Here is an 18,666-nt window from a genome sequence, read left to right as displayed (position 1 = left end):
AAGCAGACGAGCTGCCACCCTGGCTAGTAATTTATAGCTTGTGAGACATGTCAGCAATTAATTATTAAAAAAAAAAAAAAAAATCATTCACATTGTAATGAATTTTCAGAGCATCTCACAAGCCTGGTTAGACAGGTGTCGCTGAGCGGAGACCTTCATGCCGTACAGCCCAGCCCTGCACGGAGATACAGGCAGAGAACTATTCAGCAAAGGAGGAGGCTGCACAAGGACAAAGCAAATTTGACAGGGACCACTGGGGAAATGTGGGCAGCTACTGATGGAGGAGGTAAGATGAAACAGGGGAAAAGACAGAATTCTAAAGGGGTAAGGACCCTCTCCCCTACACACATAAGAAACCAGGGTGAAAGGTAATGCTGAAAGGATCAGAAAGAGTTGGTAGGAGCAGGCAGAGGTAAAACCAGCTCTTCAAATAGCCAGAAGATCATGTAGTGCAATGAACAGGGATAATGAATACCTTCTCTAACACTTATGTTTCACGAATTACCAATTCTGCTTCTACAGAGTTCACTAAACAATATTAATACCATGACTGAATCAAGAATCAAATACGTATTGGCAAAAAAAAAATGATTGGCAAATATATACCTTCCCCATCCAACCAGCTAATGATGGTAGGACAGCATTTGTTGTATAAATTCGCTATTTACACATTTTTCCTAGATAAAATAGTATAAAAAGAGTGAATACATTGTAAATACTTTCTTTTCTTTTTTTGCTAGGAGATGCATTCAGTTTTAACACCATTAGATGTAAAAAGTTTTCAATCTTTCAATTTAAATTTAAAAAATAGTTATTAAACTTACATACAATGCACTGAAAATGCAGGAAGTGTTTCCTTAATTTTTCTTGACTATTCAAAGCAAGCAAGACTTGGGAGATTTTAATAAATTTAATGTCTGCTGTGAAGTGAGCTGCAGCTGAATTTCACATGGGCTAGGTTATAAAAAAGGCTACTGCAAGCCTGTACAAAAGAAACATATTACAATTTTAAGCATGAAGTATGAAAAACCTATTCCTTTTTAATTAATTTTCACTCTCTGAATATAGGTAATTGGAAGTCTTCAAGAATTTGCAAGTAAGTATGAATGGCTAAGCAGAATTAACAGCTATGCCTACAGCTAAATAAATCTGTAATACTCTGACAAAAATTGTTATTCATACTCTAGAAAAGTAATTCTGTGTGGCCTTGCTAAATTTTAATGATTCGTAAACATTAATCATTCTTCTGATATATTTAATTTCTTCATGGTGTCCATGAACAGTTTAAATATCTTGTCTCTACACATTTGCCAATATGAACTGTGTTTACTCTTCCTCTGTAAGCAATCTTTTCAAGCAGGCAACATGCTCTGTTCTTTCTAGCTTAATTCTGTTTATGATGATTGAATGCCTACACAGAGCTTTAAATACAGCTTGTGAAGTGCTCTGAAAACATAACTAATCCTCTTCAGCAGCTCTTGAGCAGGTAAATATTGCACCTTTTTTTTTAGAAGTGAGTAAATAACGTCATTCAAATCTGTTTACAGTACTGTAAACCAGGAAATATCTCTAAGGAATTACTTTGGTAGATAAACAAGACTATCTAGAACATGACTCAGCCCAGCAGGTTTGTAATTTCCAGGAAATCTGTCTAATTCTCATTATTTGGGTGTTGGATGCAGTTCATTTAGCTGTAATGAGAAAGACTCTTAAGTTACCAGACTCACCTAAAAAAAACTTTGGACAGTGTTAAACCGCAACTTACCCAAAAACAAAGTCTTCCTTTGGCTTAGTCTTTTTCAGTTTTTTGTTCCCACTTGTCCCACTTTGGGAAAAAGCCCAGTTTTCTTCATTCCAGCATCCTTCATGATCTGATGAGTTGCCTTTTCCTGAGCTTCTTTTTCCTGAGATGAAGACAGAAAATGGTTTCTCATCTTTATAAAAATGTGCCAAAACAAAGTGGGCTCAGAAGGCACTTAGGTACCCATTCAGTACCGCAACTTACAATGACGTTCTTGAAGGGGCTACAAAATACTTAAACTGGATGATATTGGCAGAGATTTCCTCCCCTTCCCCCCCAGTTTTCATACTAACTCTAAAGTCAGGATCTCTCGAGGTATAAAGGAGGAGAAAGAGATGAGTGGATTTATGGTAATAAAATTCCCTAAATTACAAACACTTTTTTATTTTCTAACTGTTCTAATTACATATATAAATCTACTAACCGAAAAACTACATTTCAAGACATCTCACTGAAAGCTTTCAAAAACTATTTCAAATTCATCCTTTCACAAGGTATAGGGTTCTCACTCACCACCTACAGCAAACCTAACAACCAGAGCAAGAGCAGAACACATTGCCTCTTGCAAGACTGAGAACTATGCTCTTGCTCACGACAGACAAACTGTCTGTACATAGAAACATGCTAGTTGTTCAGGGTGACATACAGTACAAGTCCCACATTCACCCATCAGCAAACTGACAGGTTAACCAACACAACCTTTGGTCAAAAAGCTAAATCTCAGATTATGAAAGACAAAAAGGGAGAGGTTAAGAGCTTGTGAGGTAAGTAGAAACACAGATTGCAGGATTCTGAAGACCTGCCCTGGACCACAGACTCTGTCCCTTCCATCTGCCCGCAGCATCTCAGGCGACCAGATACAGCATTCCCATCACCCTCTGATCAAACTCCAGATTATGCGTGGACTTTTGTTTTTCCTCCCACTTCAGGCAGGATTTTGCAGTTCATGCTGCAAAGGGAACACTCAAAGCCACCCACCTCTGTCCACGTTAGCGCGCAGAGATGTGAGCATGCCCTCTGACACCAGAGTTTTATAAAGAGCACCTTTGCAAGATCTCTCTGACTTCCTGGAGCCGCAGGTTTCTATCTTTTTAACACAGTCACTGTCCTCAGTTTTGACCTGTCCTGGTAAGCTCTGGGGTACCACCTCCTCTGTTGGGGTCAGTGGTTCCACTTTAATGTTATCAGAAGCCTCACAGGGTACTTCCTTGCTGGCAGCAATATTAAGGAAATCAGGAGGCTTAGATTCTTTGGTGGTCTCCAGGGGTTTCTCCTTCGATGTTTTCTTCTCTTTCGATTTCACTTTTTTCTTTGGTGATTTTGTATCCAACACGCTTCCCTTCACATTTGAGACAGGGCGGGTTTTTTTGCGGGGAGTTTCCGCAAGTCTCTCAGCACCCCAGTCCCCTTTTGCAACAGCTTCAATCGTGTACATCACACTTTCAATGTCCGACTCAGAGGACTGCCGCTTTTTACAAGGTTTCTTGGGGGTGGATTTTTCATTTGTGTGCCGGTCCAACTTATTTTTTTTCTTTTTCTTCTTTATCTTTTCTGGTTTTAGCCCAAGGATATTAATATCAGCCATTGAAAGCTCTGGAGAGCAGCACATGTCCTTTGTGTCATCTTTTCTCTCAAAAGGATTGCTCTCCATTGCGAGACTAGTAAAATCTCTGCATTTTGCAGTTTCTAGTTCCTCAGCTTTTGTCTCATCCCAGTTTTGCATTTTCTCTGATTGTTCTATTTTTCCTTTAAAGGAATCTTTTATTGTTGTCTTCTCCAGTTCTTCCACTTCCATTTCCTCTGGAACTTTCCTTCCCACATCTTTGGGTGCTTCCACTTTTGTTCTCCCAGGTTCTTTTACTTTTACTCCTTCTGAAGCAAGGCACATCTAAAACGAGTTTTAAAAATACTCCCATGAAACAAACATCAACTGTTAACATTACTTACCTATATTAACAGGAACTTTACACAGGGCATCTCTCTGGCATCTTAGTTCAGGACAGTACTGAAAAACATGCTGAAGCCCTACTGAAACTGATGTAATGTGATGATGATGGCTAAGTGCTAGAATAAGGCTGGTGGGAAGACTCCCAACTGATCTCAGTGGTGTTTCCATGACTCATTAAGTGCGTTTTATACAACTTGGAAACCCAACTGCTACATGGATTTTCAGAATACCCTAAATGCAACAGAACAATACAATATCTCTCACTACTGCCACAGGCAAGTTACTTGAAATCTCATATCCATACCCCTTCAACTCCGAAAAGTCCTTATATACAGTTCTTTCCTCCATTTTCCAAATGGCCCTGAAGGAGGGGGGAAAAAATGTTACTTGAATCTCAGTAATCGAGATTATTTTATTTTACTTCCATGTACAAAATAATTTAGAAGGCAGTAAAAAAAGACTTCCAAATCTTTCTTCTCATGTCACAGAGTTATTTTGCAAAGAGCTGCAAAGCAGCAGTGGTTGCCATAGTTATCTTCTCCTGGAGATAACATTAGTGGAAACCAAAACCACCATACTGTTTGAGGAACAATGATAGAGCTGTGAAAAGGCCCTCAAATTGCCAAATTCCTGGAGCACTGAGTTGGAAGATCCTCTTGGTTTTGGATCATCTGGAAGCTACAGTAACACTGCTAGAGAGGGTAGTCCTTTACAGCACCAAGCAGCTGTCCTTGGGAAGATGTGCATTCTTCTTCTTACTCTCCCCCTCAAAGCCCCTCAAATTGAATTCCCAGTGCTATTTTGTTCTTAAATCAAATGGCATTCAAACAGCCACCTGGAACAAAACCAGATGGGAAAAGGCTTGCTTTGAACCAGACATCAGAAGCTTCCTTCCTGAGCAATAGCTCAGCTCAGGGGCCATGTGATCAGTATGGATGTACCCTCCAGATCACTCTGTTCTCTTCAGGTCAATTCTAGATTCCTCAAATCAGCAAGGCACTTCTTCCTTGCCAACTAAAAATATCTCTTACACCAATATTTGTATGAGCATAACACTAATGATAGAGAACTGTATTAAGTTCCTGAAATTCTTGCTGTACTGAGTAGATCTGGCTTAGGTCAAGCAAGTTAGGTTGAATACTGCACAGACTGGAGCTTGGGCAGCACAGTGTCTATCAGGAAGTGGCTTAAATTAGGCAGAGGGAACCTCACAACATGCTAAGACACGTTCTTGGTACCAAGGTCCTTTTGTCACCTTTTTGCAGCACTGCAATGTAAACATAGCCTGTAGTTTCCAAAACCTAAAGATCAATTTTTAAAATGCAACTCATTGGACAGTAATAATATTTTGTCAATGAAATGAACACACCCCATGCCAACATTTTTTCTTTATGTCTTTACTGCTTCTGCAGTGGGCATTAGTAAAGAGGGCCACAGATGTGGCTACAAAGAAGTGAATTCAGGTTTGGGTGCTCTAAACAAACTTGCAATTTGTAATCTTTAAGATTGAGAAAGCTTAAAAAAAATCAAACAGCTTAGAAACAAATGATCCAACATTTCCATAAGAGGTCACTGGTTTTAACTGTTTCCAGAAGAAAGATCTGCTGATAGTATCATAGCAGAGCTCCTATGTAAGTTATTGACCTGTTGATTCCCCACATAAAAAAATCAGTAGACATGAAAAGCAAAAATAAATGAAAGCATCCAATGATTTTGCACAGGTATTTGTAATGGCAATACCCTAATCTGACTAACAGACTAATTCAGCCCTCTCTCCCAATTCCCTGCACGCTCCCAGGGCCAAACCAAATAGTCAAACCCTGTTCTGGCTTCCAGACTTCAGCAATCAACCTAATGAACTTCTCTGCCCCACTGAATCTGTGGTAATTAGTCACTAGTATTTTAATATTACCTCTGCCAGCTGAAATAATGCTGATGTTCCACATTGTTTTGTTAAATCAGAAGGACTTGAATGTGATGTACTTGAAGAAATCTAAAGAAAAAACAGAGGAGGAGAAAAAAGAAAAACATTATTTTACCAGCACAATTCTTTTATGTCTACCACATGGCTTTTGAATGGATTATTTCCTCCCTCTTCCAAAAATTCATTGATAAGATTATACACTGAAAAAGAAGTGCAGACCTGTGTGTGTTGTTATAAATAAATCCCTGGTGGTGGTTTTGAAGGCTGATTTGGACATGTGACTGCAAAATAATTTCATTATCGTAGCTGAAGGTTACTCCTGTCCAGCTATGGCACTGCCTGTTGATGTCCTATAGGACTTATATGAAAAAGATGCTACAATACCAAAATGCAGGAAGAGCTTCAGCCTTTGGAAACCTTTACTACTCCTCAAGACTATGGAAGGCTGACTAGCCAGCAAGTATCTGATTCTCCAGAATCTTTTTCCTATATCAGGTCATAATCCTTTTTGATGCTTTATTGTTTGTTATCAGTTTTGAGCTAGGTGAAAAGAAATTATCTTTTTCTAAAGAAATTAAAAGGATCAGTCTCAGGATTGGCCATTAGTATGAAGAAGAAAATATTCTATTTTTAAGGACTCTCTTAATCTCTGATCAGGCTTGCAGGTTTCTTATACTTGCTTCCTTAGAAAGAGGGGGAGTTACACAGACTAGGGAACTAAATTTACAACCTTTTAGCTCCCCCTATCCTGCCAAACTCAGTCTTCCCTGCTCTCAACCAGCATGGGCCCACAAAGACAACTGTGCAGAAATCAATCCATCATTGCCGTAAAGGAAAAAAAAAAAAAGGTTAACAATGCTGTATCTCTTATGTCTTCTGGAAGCTGCAACTTTTCAGAGCATCTCCCAAGCCCTGACCCTTACGGATCAAGTCTCCAAATGCTGTTGCAGCCAAGCCTTATTAGTGTTAGAAGTCTGTAGCAGAAGCGGCCTCCCTACCTTATGGAGGTGACACGCACTGACTCCTACCACTGCCACCCTTCACTCCCCTGCCTCTGCATTTGAGGCTAAAGTCAAAATGTGCATTTAGGCACAGCAAGAGACTCAGCAGAACTCATCAGCAATAGCCTCCCAGGCTTCAGACTGCAGTGTAGCTGCTCCAACCGTTTTTTAGAAACTTAGAACTCCTCAGAATGTTTTAGAAAATAATTTAACCCATTTGATTTTATCACCATCTGTGAAATACTGTGAAATATCAAAAAGGATGGTAGAGGGGAGGGCGGGGAAAAAAAAAAGGAGATAAAATTGGTTAATCCACATAGCTGGGAGATGAAGGAGGAGCAGAGCAGTGGGGTGTGCTGAAGCAGCCAGACCCCTGCCATGCCAGCAGCATGGAGACAGCAGTCCAGTCCCCTCCAGTGCACAGCATCTGCAGTTTGGAGTTACAGCACCATGGCACAGATGTCTGCCAAATTAACTTGAAAAGCTAGAACACCCTCGAGGTGGTAACAAACAGTTTATTTGGGATGCTCCAAACCAGGTCCTTCATTGCCATCTGAAAAGTTAAGCTGACTCTTCTCCTTTTATTTATCCAATTACAATCCTACATTAAAGAGATTTCCAAAATTAGAAAATACCAACAGCAATCATGTCCTAAAAGAGCTAGAGATAGGGAGGATTTGCTTAGCACATCTGCCATGCTTTTCTCAGTTTGAGTCAGAGCCTTTAACATTCATTTTGTATACTAAATTAGGCTGGTAGAAATCCATTTGAGCAATCACTGAGGGAGAGATCACAGAAACCTGTCCAACAAGCTAATGTCATGCTGCCAGACTCAGCTTCACTTTTTCCACCAACTGCAGTACAAACTGTGCACTCCTGTGGACAAGCACCTGTCCCTCCCCCACATTAGGGCTTCACAAGCTTCACAGTGACATCACAACTTTTAATGCTGACCTCCAAAAGCCAGGCTGGCCACAGCAAAAGCCTCACTCTGAATACCACTACTCAAAGCCTGCTGCTGTGCTGTACCAGAGAACACCTCAAAACTTCTGGTGTCCTTGATTAAGTGTTACTAGCCTTTCTACTGTCCCAGGCCTGCAACAATCAAATGCCATAATGGATCACTGATCACAGCTAGGTGTAATCACCCCCGCATAGGCACTGCTGACAATGTCGCACACACCTACAAACTACACTGCTGTCAGGGACTGCCTGTAGAATAAAGCAGGTTTTCTTCTATTCATTTAACTTCCTATGAAGTCAGATAGTAGCATTACTATCTGTGGAACAATGCACGAAATACTTTGACTTTAGTGCTTTAAATCTCTGTTTTTGTTTGTTTTGTTTTGTTTTCTTTTTCCCCTGGAAGAGATTAACCTCACCAGTAAGAATCTATTTCTGAATGCCACTAGATGGGATCCAGAGAACAATTTTCCCCAATGAAAAAGGAAGTGATATAGGAAAAATAAATAAAAAAAAATTAAAGGTAAACACCAAGTAAGGTGATAGCATCCTCCCTTATTTACCTGGAACGCAGCACATATTTTCATTTTCAATCATCAAGAAGAGTATCTGCAAAGCGTCTTGAGGTTTTTGAGTGATTCATAGATACAAAAGGGGAGACTTCAAGAAGATATATTTAAAGGCTCATAGAGAATTTCTAGGACTGCTGGGAAACCTGACCTAGTATTCTTGATTATCGTTGACAGCTGCCAGTTTCAGAGCTTATTACACTGCTTCAACTTCATACAGACTCCTGATGAGCTCAAAGTCTACTTTTCTCTTCTTATTCTTGGTCCTCATTAAGCAACACACCTTCCAGTCCTTCCACCAAAGCTTTATTTTTTGAATCTTGCTATCCAGCTCCTCATTAAGAAGAATGCTGCTATTGTCCTGAGCATTGTTATTTTTTAAAAAAGAAGCATAACCTTTTCTGTGTGATCTCCAAGAAACTATGCACATCAACAAGTGTAACAAGCAAAACTAGGTCCTTGGGGTCACTGCAACTGCCTAATTATCTTATTATTTCATTATTTACTAATTTTTGCTTCTGGAAATACTAAACTTGATGCTACAGCAAAACTTACACAATTCATACTTTTTTGGGGGGGAAAAGATACACACATCTTCCCACTGTGATATTAATGGGTATAACTTTACCTCTGCCAACTGGAAGAGTGCCGACTTCCCACAGTGCCTTACTGGTTCAGGACTTGACAACTGGGAAGTATTTGATGAGATCTAGGTTTTAAATGAACAGAGAAGAAAATATTTCAGAGGCACACAGGAAGGACAGCAAGAAAGAGAGAAAAAGAATGAAAAAAGTACAGAGTCAGTTAAATCAGTTACTTTTAGATCTTTTCAGGAAGTTACTTTTTAGATCTTACTTCAGAAAGGCAATCTCATCCAAGAGACAACAGGCATTTAAAAGTCTGCAGAATACAAGCAAATAAGAAATTTCTTCCTCAGACTAGGCTCATGGATTCTTTTCCACTTTTCTGTTGTCCTCAGCTAATATTCTATCATGTCATGTATTTTATGTGACTAAATGAACAAGACGCACCTCTTGCTTAAAAACATGAACTGTGGTGGTCAAGGTCAAATAGAATTCCCCCAGAAAGCCTGGACAGTATTATCCATTTGGTTAGATTACGAAGAGAAACATTTGTCCATAAAGACACTGCTTGTCTCACTTTCTTTAGTTAGAAAGAAGATGACCTTACATCTAGAGACCAAACCTAGCCTTCTAGTTGGTATGCCAGCACCAGTGATGAGTAAATAACTACCACTGCACTTCAGCTCATTGCTCTTGCAGCCAAATTATTTCTGACTTGCTTCCAAGTGCAGCATTATCAATTCACCAACACATGAATTAATAGTTTCTCATAGTTGATCTTTTTTTGGCATGTCATTACATGGTAGTATTTGACCGAGAAGCCTTTAAAAGCCCTATGACTAGGTGCAAGAGCACCGGTGTTTCCATTACATCTGCCTCACCACAAAAATCACGCTCATGACCATGATCTTTCAGATGCAAAAATTATTAGCTTAGCTTTTCTTTATATTTAATGGCTTTCTTTTGAACTAGATTATTTTGAAGAGTTTACTTTTCAATTGTCAATGAGATTCATTACAATCTCTCCCCTCAGTCAAAATCCAGAACATTCATTTTACTCCAAGCTATTTAAAATACGGGGAATAATACTTGAATGTGTGACAATAATAATTTTTAATATTAAATAATGCAAAATCCTAGTTTTGCTTCGACACAGCTCAGTGAACCTACTCAGGACCCCACTGGAGAAGTGATCTTGTACACTTCACTTTGCAGGAAGAGGACATCAAATTTTATCTTTCTACTGTAATAAATTCTCAGCTCTTATTAACTTTTTCAGTGCAATATGAATGGTAGAAAAGGGACAGAGAATCACCTGCCTACTGAAGTATAACCTGAGAACATGCAGCCATATCTTGCCTCCTGATGGACAATGTGAGGGAACAGTAAAGAATTTATTTTGACAAGAGAATGCGTGCTCCTAACCAAATGCAAGCAAGATTCTTGCAATACCAGTAGAAAGAAAGGAACCCAACTTTTCACTTCAGAAAAAAAAAATTCCCTTCATAGCCAAGTAAACAAACAGCAAGGGACAAACTTAGAGCTAACTCTGCCGAAGTTGCTGGCCAAACATCAGAAGTAAGGGGATGGCTGATCAGTGGGCTTTCATTCCCTGTCTTAACAACATCTTTCAGTTTTAATTAGAATAATCAAAACCTGCAGTACTACAACCACAAATTGCCCGTTCTTAAGTGGATCATTAGGATCTAATTATTATCTTTAATTACAAGGCAGGTCAGCATTTTAGCTACTGTATTACATCCTAGTTTGCATAAGAAACATGTCATGGTAACACTTTTCATTTCCCTTCAACACAGATATTTAATAATTTCAGCATACAGGCAAACAGCAAATATGTTTGTCTGTTTTTTGTAATGGCTTTACCTGGGAAGATTACAGCTTTACCTAAGGGAAGGCTAGAAGAGAAGATAACGACTGGCTTTCATACTCCCCATTTCAAAGCATTTTGACCAGAAGTCTTGGATTCAAACCTTCTGCTCGGTACAGAAATAAACAGAAAGGGCTGCCTGCAAACCCGCTCTAAATGAGTATATGAAAATGCAGCATGGACAAAACCATCCTTAAGTATGCATTCTTCTTAAACGCTAGTAACCTGCTAGATTACCAAAGGAAATTCCACCTTGTTGCATCCTGCATGAGACTGCGTTTTTGGTAAAATTACCTAGAAAAATCTTCAGAAAAGCAGCTAAAGGTCTTGTGTGGTTTGGATTCATTTTGGTTTTAAGATGGCTAAACTCACAGTTTTATTGCTTCCACCCTCAGCAAGCATTTTATCTGTTTAATAATGGATGAGAGTTTAAGAAAGTAAATCTAAGAGGTACTTGCACTTCTCCATGAAGCAGTCATCACCGTCTGTTCACATTGCCAAATACACAACCAGTAAGACCAAGAGAGCAAGGGGTCCCATCTGTTCTACTTCCCTCACATGGCCAGGAAGATGACAGCAACCAGCCCATGTGAGCAGACAGCTTGCAAAAAGCCACCACGCTAAGAAACACAGCCCACTGCTCAGAAATCACTGGCCTATATAATGGCTTTCCACAAAGGTACAAATGAGAAGAAAAAAACTGGGGCCAAGTATTTCCAAGATAAGAGGGGGAAGAGAAACTCAGGAGTGTAACTTGGCAACACTCCCAAATTTCAAAAAACTCTTCTGAGGATGCCACCAAGGTACCTGTCTGCACACACACAGGACCCGACCAAATCTTACTCCCAGGACTTTCATCATCTGTTGTGGCAAGTCACTGGGCAGGCCTCATTAGCCATGACAACCAGATGAAAGGCTAGCTGATGCTGTAAAGAAGGAACAGTCCCATGCTTCATCTACTTATAACAAGCTGTTTCTGAGTGACAGGGGACTTGTACTCCTGGGGTGAAGGTATCCATTTTAAATTACAAATCTACTCAGTGGGATCACTGTCTTCACAAAGAGGCACTCTTACTCACCCTGCTGTAAAGCCGGCTAAGAGAAAGGGAACATATGAAGTACCTCCAGCAAGAACCAAAACTAAGCTGGGATGGCTGCCAAAAGTCTCCAGGCAGATCAGACCACAGCACACATTTCTTCACAGGTCTACTTGGCTACTGGCTAAATAACTGCTTTCTCTCCATCTTTCTTTTGTAGCTCTGTACATTGCTGACAGCAGCCTACTTACCATAATTTACCTTACTACATGCAGTAATGCAATCGTATAGAGAGGACCCTGTAAGAAGTGGTGCATGAAGGAACAGGATTTTTGCCAAACTGGACAAAGACACCCTGTGTAAATGAAAGCCCTTATATTTGAAAGAGCACTAACAGCTTTAATAGCAGGAGTAGAAAGCTTAAAGAGGTTCCGTAGCATGCTCAATACTTTCCCCTGAAACAACCTAAATGAAATCAGGCTGCAATCTTAAAAAAAATGCCATTTCTCTATTGCCATAGATAAAACATGATGTTAGTCAATGAAACTAAGGTTTCACAACTGCAGTATAACACAGGAGGAATAATCAAAGCCAACAAGGGTTTTTTTGTTGTGTTGTTTTTAGCTTTTCCAAATTTCTGTCCCTTACTTACAGACACTGAAAAAGCAACCAAAAAATTGCAACCCCTTCCAGATTGCACACACGTTTTAAAATTTTTACAGGGAAATAGACTAGTCCTAACTTTAAAACTGTCCTTTCCAGTTTCTAATTACCTAAGCTCCTCTTCTACCTAACATTTGATGCACTCTGATGCGCCAAATGAGCTGGCTTAGCATAGTGGTGCAGTTAGCAACTCAGTGCACTGTCACATCCGTATCACAATTTTCAGGTTGGTTATTTTGTTGTTTGTTCAGTTAGGAGAAGAAATGATTTTAAAGGTTCTGTGAAATTTTGAAAAGTATGGCTAAGCCAGGTTTTACATGACAACTTGGAAATGCTGTACTAATGACAATTCATATCCTGTTCAACTTTGCAGGTATCTTGACATTGCTGTTCAATTAAAATATAGGATTGCTACAATTTTTCAAACTAAGTTAGTAGATTCACTTGTGCAAGACTTTGCAATCAAATTCACAAGAAATATTCTCCAGCTTGTATCTTTTACTTGGTCTAAAGGCCTGGCTTCAACACATGCCTTCATCCTGCTCAATCCCACTAATTTTCTCAAAAAAACTTTCTAAATTAACTTGTACCTTAAAAAAAAGGTGGCATAAATGAAAACATCTTAATGATTACAGAATATCTCTACTGTATCTCTTCTAGGGGTGTTTCATAGTCAGGTCTTTTATAGCACCTGAATCAGAAATTGTTCTTTTGTAATTGGACCTCCTAAAAAATACATCAAGGCCCATCCTAGCCAAGATAAAAACTCACAGTACAGAATTAGCTTATCATTTAACAAAAAGATGGGTGCTGTATGTAGTCAAATCTCATTAAGCACACGGAATAACATACAAGGTAACTTTTCATGCCATTGTGCTCCTGTACAATAGCACCAGCTCCAATCCCAGCGTTTCCAGACACCTCCTAAATATACCTTTAGCATAACCGATTCTGCAAGCAGTACCAGACTCCCCCAAATGGGCAAGAAGAGGAAAGTCAATGGAAGTGGAAAGTCAATTCACAGAGGCACATTTAACACACGGGAGAAGAAATTCTTAAAAGCAATCTTTAAAAACTCAAAATCCTCAACACATGGAGGAAGAAGGATAGCTTACATACTTAGGTGTAATTTATAGGCTTTATAGGTCACCACCTAATGATGCTGTTACATATCCTTGTAGCTGCTGTGATAAGCTTCCTTTGACCTGAGGTTTATTTTTCTAAAGGCTTCCTGCCTCTAGGGCAGCAGTCATTTTGCACTGCTGCATCCTCTTCTACAAGCAGTGCATAGTGTCATTTCAGAATGTCTTTTATTTGGTTTCTTCCTAGATGTAAATTAAAAGGCCATTTGGAAAAAAAAAGGCTGCAGCAGTCCTGTGGTATGACAGGCCAGGGAACGCTCACAAGCCCAGTGCCTTTTGTGCATGTGACAGCTGGTAAAACTGGCCAACATCTCTTCAAATCACTCGTTATTCCCCCCACAATTTTCTTAACACAATGCTGTCATGAAGATTAATATCTGATGGGAATCCCTCATGAGACAGGGTGCTCAGCCATTCAGTGACAACTCTTAATGGTTCCTCGCTTGCTCCCACCCTCCTCCACCATATTTCAGCCTTTATACCTCAGCAAACTGAAACAATGCAGACTCCTCAGTTTGTTTTACAGCTCCCGGGACTCCAGGCTGTGATGTGTTTGAAGAGATCTGTCAGGATAACAATTATTTTGTTATTATCTAATTCTTCAGTTTTAATGTCAAACCGCAACGTACTAAAGTTTTGATCCATCATATAGAAAGATTTTCAGTACTTAACAGCATGCAAACAAATCCCAGCCCACCTGTACAAACAGGTACAGAACAGTATCTGCTTTCCAGGAGACACGTAAATGAATGATCTCTGAAACACCAAACTTGTGTTATTTTTCACATGGAAAATCTCTCCCAGGCTCAGACTTTTTTGAGAGCCTTTTATTTGCCCACTGATATGTCAAAGGAGAGTAAGCAGCAAAAACTTAACACTATCTTGTATTTCATGGTTCAATGAAAGATCTGAGACTGAAGAACGGTAGTGCTGACAGAGCACCAATTGCTACTTAGCACAGAAGCCTAAGTGTGGACAGGAAGACATGTACAGGCCAGTTAAGAAGAGATACCAAATCCATCCCAGACACCAAGGAAATTGTGTGTTATACTGTTTAACTTGTGTCAGTTATTTTTGTTGACAATGATACATCTGATTAATGCTAGATTTCAGTACAGGTACCAATTAGTTTGCCAATGACACACATATGTACCATGCACTGGTTAGGTGCAGCCTCACTACAGGCTATTTAACATCCTTGAAAATTAAGACTAGCTAATATGCATTTCCAATTACTGATCATCAATGAGCTGCTTCTAAACTGCATGTTTTAGTGGTGCAGATGAGCTTGTTTCTAGGCATCCAGTGAAGTAGTTCTTTGATGGGTAGGGAAAGTCAGAGGTCACAAGCCCTTAGCAAGAGTGTGTCTTACAGCAAACAACACAATTCTGGCCCACTACTAATTAGGTTGGGACTCAAGGTCTTGTGGGTTGATGTTAAAACAAAGAAAAAACAAACCAAAACAACAAAAAATAATCACTTTTTTTCTGACTGCTAGGATTGCAATATTTTTGCTCTGCAAGTGATGGTGTTTAGAGAGGAATATGAAGGTGCACACAGCAATGAGTATTAAAGACATGGAAATCTGAATCACAGCTGGTGTGAAAACAGTAACAAAAACAAGCCTCTGCTATGACAAAATTTCTTTCCATATGCACTTACTCAAACACCACCGAGCATCCTGTACAATCAGTATTTATAAAACTAAATATTTATATGTCACTTGAGTATGACCGTTTCAAAAATCGGAAGGATATAAACAAGCAAGTGATGCTTGTAGAGGACCAGGATTCTTTGCAACCTCATTCTTGTTGTGTCGTTTATGTCAATGAAATCCATTCAAACTTGGAAGGAACAGTAAATATTTAAAAACAAAACAAAACCAAATCTGAAACAACCCCATCAAACCAGCACAGTTGCACTGCTAGCAGCAAGAGGAAATATATTGTCAAAAGTGTTGTACATTGCAAAACTACAGCACAGTTGCATAGAGCTATTTGGTGGTTACAGAAAGAAGATTTTTGAAATTCCAAAACTAGTTTATTTTGACGGACTCAACAAATAAAACAGCCAAAATAGATAAAGGACATAATGTAACATCTAAATGAAGTTACTAACTTTAGTTAGTAACACTCTAGTTTAAAACCAAGTGCAGTAGTACTTCAAAATCTGACCTGTCTACCTGATAAATGATCCGGTTCCAGAAACTCAAAAAGAAGCAACAAATAAAAGCTTGAATTTTAGTGAAAGACTTCTGATTTCTCTTCCAGCTAAACATCAGATGCTTCTTAAAAGGAAACACTGGGGAAGACAACCCGTCGCAAAGAAACTCACCTCTGCGAACTGAAACAACGACGACTTCTGACAGGATTCTGTAGAATTAGTTGCATCAGACTGGCAAGTATTTGAGGAAATCTGGAAAAAGGAAAGCTCAGAGTAAGACCTCAAAGGTGCTTCTTTCAAGCTAAGAACAACAGTGAACAAAACAAAATACCAGGCAGCAGTTAACAAGGAGCAGTGTTTACGAGAAGATGGGCAATCTAATGTTTCACAGTCCTGGACAGGTTTCATAAAATTTGTAGGTGAACATGTAGTTTAGCACCCATTTTAATGCATTTGAAAATCATCCAAGAAGACAGACCAAAAAAATCCCAGGGATTTTTCTTTTATTTTATAATTCCAAACCTTGCAAAAGAATTTTATGCAACAGAATAATAAACTGATTATACTGGGCTACACACAGAGCTACTTTGTATTAGTGATTCCATCAACACTGTTAAGTCTGCAATTTGTACTGACATTCTGATAATGCGAAAATTACTTAGAAGCTAACAAAAAGTTTTGAAGACACTGATGGTTGCTAAGTGACAGAAATATTTATTGGAAAAATAATCCCCAATTCCCTCACAGCATGAAACTAAGTAGTTACGGGTACCACAAGCCTCAAATTGCTCAAATAATGTACCTAAACATTGACTTACAGGTGCGTATGAAAGGCAGTGCAAGAAAGAGTCATAACTTCTGAAATCAAAATACAAAGAAATGACTGCTCAAAACCAACAGTCTTATTCGAATTAACACCAAGTTTGACCGTACTGCTCTTATTAGCCAGAAATGTGTTAATCTAGCAACATTCTATAAAGGAACTGTATCAAATATGATACATGCATTAAATGTCACACTTGAATGCGAATGCGTAAATCCTATAGAAGCATGAGTTACCATTAGTATAAAATAAGGTATGTGACATGCTTACAGGAAATTAAGAGAAGGACACTTTGAGGAATTTTAGGAAGATAGCAGGATGGACTTTTTTTTCCATTTAACAATTTTTGATTTTTCATGAAATTTCAAGTTATTTAAAACATTTCACATCATAAGTGTTGTTTGTTTTTTTTTTTAATTATTATTTATTACCAAAACAAGTATGACAACAGCATTTATTAGTCAATGGACACGTGAGGTTTTGCTAGCAACTGCATCTGTTGCCAGTAAGCAAATAGCACCACAGAATAGCCAGGCCTACAGCACATGCAGTTCATACTGCTGCTGCTTCTCTGAGATGCTTATGCACTGCATCAGCACCACTGGCATTTTGTTTCAGGAATCTGCGACCCATACACCTCTGAAAACACTTGATCCAAGTGTAGCAACCTACAGGCCAAGGTGAACTTTATCACAAGACAATTTGCTTCTGTACACTGTAAAACTTGTTTCATCCCTTCATGCCATTGAACTTAGCGGAAGAAGTACCTCCTATGATCTGTGCTTTCATTATATCCTTAAACACCAAGCAGGGTATTTTATCAGTGTACTGTGGGAATATACCAACCCAAAGGGTTACGAATAATTTATTTTTAATGCCTGCCTTTTGCTTTTTCAATGGTTGCTTATTACTGCTTTTCTCATTCTTCTGCATGATCTGTTTACAATGTCTGTGCCTCAGCAGTGATGAGATCTGTACCAGGGACGCACACTGAACTTGCTGCTGTTGAGTGACCCATTTCTGAAGGTCTGAGTCTCAGCACTGTTGTGAAATATGTCGAAATATTGCTTGTATGTCTGAGCGCTCATTTGGTTATTTCAGGCCAATTCACTGGTGGAATTCTCCCAGGAATAACCAACTTTGGGATTTGTTTTCCACATAACTGAAATTTTCTGCAGTTTGACTGGCTGCCTTATGCAGCTTTGTTTGTTGTGCTTATTGAAGCACTTTCACAGAATCAAAAAATCACAGAATTACCTTGGTTGGAAAAGACCTTCAGGATCATCAAGTCCAACCATTAACCTAAGACTCACAAGTCCTTAACTAAACCATATCCCTATATACTATGTCAATATGACTCTTAAATACCTCCAAAGATGGTGATTTCACCTCTGCCCTGGGCAGCCTGTTCCAATGCCTGGTAACCCTTTCGGTGAAGAAATTCTTCCTAACATTCAATCTAAACCTCCCCTCCCCTGGTGCAACTTGAGGCCTTTACCTCGTTCTGTCACTTATAACTTTGTTGAACAGAACAAGCCCCACCACTTTACTACCTCCTTAAGGTAGCTGTAGAGAGCAAAGTAGTTTGTTCGTAAGCAGAGCCTATTCAGCGTGCTGTACAAGAGAGCACTACTTTGCTGAGGAGAAGCAATGTGGACAATGAAGCCACACGAAACCTCTCTGTTCCCTGAGGCCAGTGCTGCAGGGACCCATATGCCAGACCTCTGCCTACCCGCCCCACTGGAGACTGAAGCTTTGCAGCTTCCTCTGCCTAGCTAGGAGCATGTCCACATGGATGTGTCAACATGTGCCTGAGATAGCAGGGCACAAACCAGCCCTGAGTTGGGAGCCAGTGACCCATGTCACCCCAGAAGCACCATGCTGGAGTGGAGGAGCCCTCCTGAGAGCAGCCATTATGGCTCACCAGTGCTGTGAAGCACTTGCTCCCCAGGCGGGCACGGAGGGGCCAGTCTCCTTGTCCCTGAAGCCATGTCCTGCAGGCAGGCACAGCTTCTTCACCTTGCGGTACAGGAGCCACAAGCCATGGAAGGTATCAAGCCCAGTTTCCTACAGCTTTGTGTGTAAAGGGACAGATTGCTGGTGCCAAGTAACTCACAGGTCATTTCGTGGTTAGAATAACCATACTTCCCTTACTAATTT

At 39.6% G+C, this 18,666-nt stretch overlaps 1 protein-coding gene across 12 annotated transcripts in view; it reads right to left on the bottom strand.

Annotated features, from left to right (window-relative positions):
- BBX (BBX high mobility group box domain containing) overlaps positions 1–18,666 on the bottom strand; it is a 145,217-nt gene that overhangs the window by 26,386 nt on the left and 100,165 nt on the right. For all 12 annotated transcript variants that reach the window (XM_051623973.1, XM_051624031.1, XM_051623952.1 and 9 more), the window contains 6 exons: positions 15,855–15,935; positions 14,003–14,083; positions 8,835–8,915; positions 5,662–5,742; positions 2,780–3,689; positions 1,766–1,904 (listed from right to left, as the gene is read on the bottom strand). In XM_051623973.1, coding sequence (XP_051479933.1) covers positions 1,766–1,904; positions 2,780–3,689; positions 5,662–5,742; positions 8,835–8,915; positions 14,003–14,083; positions 15,855–15,935 — 1,373 coding nt within the window. The remainder of the gene's footprint in view (positions 1–1,765; positions 1,905–2,779; positions 3,690–5,661; positions 5,743–8,834; positions 8,916–14,002; positions 14,084–15,854; positions 15,936–18,666) is intronic.

This window comes from Apus apus, chromosome 1 (assembly GCF_020740795.1).
Source record: "Apus apus isolate bApuApu2 chromosome 1, bApuApu2.pri.cur, whole genome shotgun sequence".
Lineage (NCBI taxonomy): Eukaryota > Metazoa > Chordata > Aves > Apodiformes > Apodidae > Apus > Apus apus.
This window is presented reverse-complemented; position numbering and strand designations above follow the sequence as displayed.